This window comes from Triticum urartu, chromosome 3, assembly GCF_003073215.2.
Source record: "Triticum urartu cultivar G1812 chromosome 3, Tu2.1, whole genome shotgun sequence".
NCBI lineage: Eukaryota > Viridiplantae > Streptophyta > Magnoliopsida > Poales > Poaceae > Triticum > Triticum urartu.
In genome coordinates this window covers 5,644,384-5,647,051 of record NC_053024.1, presented here as the reverse complement: position 1 = coordinate 5,647,051, position 2,668 = coordinate 5,644,384, and the positions used below count along the sequence as shown (strand labels likewise).

Here is a 2,668-nt window from a genome sequence, read left to right as displayed (position 1 = left end):
TGCTATCCCCTACCACTCTTCCAGCCTGTTAGGTGTAAGTTTGTCACAGCCACAGGAGCCCTATCCCAAGTTTGCATTGAGACTCTTATTCAAGTTAACGGGTGGAATCACAAATCATAACACAAAGGAACAAATGGCAACAGTGAGTACGTCGTCGGCTCTCCACCTCCGGCCTCTCCTCCTCCTCCTCCTCCTCCTCCTCTTCCCTATTGCTACCATCACGGCGAGTACATTCCATGGCTCCATTGCCAGTGGTACCACGATCAATCGAACCGTTATCGGTGGTACCACGGGCTATCGCCCAATATCGCCTACAACTGCTAGGCCCTTGCCTGCACCCCCGGCCAAGGTAACACCTATGACCCCAAGTGCTCAGCCTGCGCCCCCGCCCAAGGTAATACCTACGGCCTGAGTGCTCTGCCTGAACCTATTGGGACAACAAGCATGAAAGTGAAATCCTCCTCTGTAAGAAGAGTTGTAGCAATTTTAGCTCCTGTAGTTGGCTTCATTTTGCTTAGCATCTTGTTCCTCGGCACCTATTTTATACGTAAACGAAGAACACAACGAAAATATGAGATGGAGATGGAGGAAGAGTTTGGGGAGCTACAAGGAACACCAATGAGGTTCACATTTCAGCAGCTAAATGCAGCAACCGAGCAATTCGCAGACAAGCTCGGGGAAGGAGGATTTGGGTCTGTTTTCAAGGGTCAATTTGGTGATGAAAGGATTGCAGTAAAACGTTTGGATCGAGCGGGTCAGGGCAAAAAAGAATTTTCTGCAGAGGTTCAAACAATTGGCAGCATTCATCATATTAATTTGGTCAGATTAATTGGTTTCTGTGCAGAGAAATCGCATAGGCTCTTGGTATATGAGTACATGCCAAAAGGATCCTTGGATAGATGGATCTATCATCAACATGACAATGATTCACCTCCCCTGAATTGGAGCACGCGGTGCAAGATTATCACTCACATAGCTAAGGGTCTCGCTTATCTTCATGAGGAGTGCATGAAAAAGATTGCCAATTTGGATATCAAACCACAAAACATCCTCTTAGATGATGACTTCAATGCTAAACTTTCTGATTTTGGACTATGCAAGCTCATTGACAGGGATATGAGTCAAGTGTTTACCAAAATGAGAGGCACACCTGGATATTTAGCTCCTGAATGGTTGACATCACAGATCACGGAAAAGGCTGATGTCTATAGCTTTGGTGTTGTGGTCATGGAAGTCATCAGCGGAAGAAAGAACCTCGACAATTCTCGATCCGAAGAGAGCATCCATCTCATCACCCAATTGGAGGAAAAGGTGAAGACTAATCGGTTGGTAGAATTGATTGACAATAAGAGTAACAATATGCTGTCACATAAGCAGGATGTAATTGAGATGATGAAGCTCGCAATGTGGTGTTTGTAGATTGATTGCAAAAGAAGGCCTAAAATGTCTGAGGTAGTCAAGGTCTTGGAAGGTGCCATGAATGCAGAGAGCAACATTGATCATAACTTCGTTGCAACATATCAAGTGTATTTCAGCGCTGCTGGAAATGTGGTCTCATCGGTTCCACCTCTAGCTCCACATGTATCAGGTCCCAGGTGAAATGACAAAATCTTGACAACATAGACAATTAGATTACAAGCAGGACATGAGATATTCTTATGTAAAGCAAATGACAAGTCTGTTGTATCTTCTAAAATTATTATAATCTGAAGCCCCTTATCTTGAGTTAATTTTACCTGCAAAGTATTTCAATATTGCAAACCTTCTTGTTCTACAGCAGCTGGACTTAATTTATTTATTAGAATGTTCAATTTTTTCATGTAATGCAAGTCTGTTTTCAGATCAACTAATGCAGATATTTTTCTAGTCATTGCAGTTGAAATTAATAGCATCTTCCAAAATGCTCCTAAGCTCCAACAAAGGAGAGAAATGAACAAAATTAAAGATATTTGGATGTACCGACTAGTAATGTCTATCACAAGTCGGAAATCACAAGTACTTTTAAGTTCTCCCAATTTCTAGTGTGCTTTTATTACATGATAGGTTGTGCTATGCTTAGTAATGTGTGTCGTATAAGGCATTCAATCTTCGAATCAGTTAGACTTCTGGTACTCATAAAGTGTACTGCGTCATCATACGTTTGGATAGTTGGCAGTGTTTCAAGTTTGTACATGGAAGTACTCGTGGTATTAATTTGCTGCTCATCGATCTCTGCTACTGTGACCATGAGAATCCCCCTATTAACCAGGCTATATGGCATCAATTCACGAGAATTTGACAAATAACAATAATAGATCCAGTCAGAAGTTAGCACATACCACTCATGTGACTCCATGGTGCTGTGGATTAGCTGAATTCCCTCAGTAAGCTGTCCGTCGATCGCCACGGAGCTCCTCAGTTCCACCTCCGGCCTCACATGTATCGGAAATGAGATGAAATGAGACAATCCTACCAGAGAAGGTAGGCAATTAGATTATGAGAAGGACATACTTATATAAATAAAATGGCATGTCTGTTGTATCTTCTCGAATTATTACAATCCAAGGCCCAGTTTTACCTGAAAAATAGTTCTACATTGCAAACCATGTTGTTCTACAGCGGCTGGACTGAATTTCTCATTAGAATGTTCAATTTCTCCATGTAATGCGGGTCTGTTTTTAGATCAACT

At 42.0% G+C, this 2,668-nt stretch overlaps 1 protein-coding gene across 1 annotated transcript; it reads left to right on the top strand.

Moving 5' to 3' along the window:
* The first annotated feature begins 413 nt into the window (after nucleotides 1-413).
* On the top strand, nucleotides 414-1,849 carry LOC125547531 (G-type lectin S-receptor-like serine/threonine-protein kinase SD2-5). Its single transcript, XM_048711363.1, has 2 exons — nucleotides 414-1,311; nucleotides 1,420-1,849. The coding sequence occupies exons 1-2, from the start codon at nucleotides 445-447 to the stop codon at nucleotides 1,597-1,599; spliced, it is 1,047 nt and encodes a 348-aa protein (XP_048567320.1). The 5' UTR covers nucleotides 414-444; the 3' UTR covers nucleotides 1,600-1,849.
* Nucleotides 1,850-2,668: the final 819 nt, after the last annotated feature.

Coding starts and splice junctions, on each gene's coding strand:
- LOC125547531 (XM_048711363.1), top strand. CDS start 445: ATGAAAGTGAAATCCTCCTCTGTAAGAAGAGTTGTAGCAATTTTAGCT. Junction 1,312..1,419: donor TCACCCAATTGGAGGAAAAG/GTGAAGACTAAT, acceptor TGGTGTTTGTAG/ATTGATTGCAAAAGAAGGCC.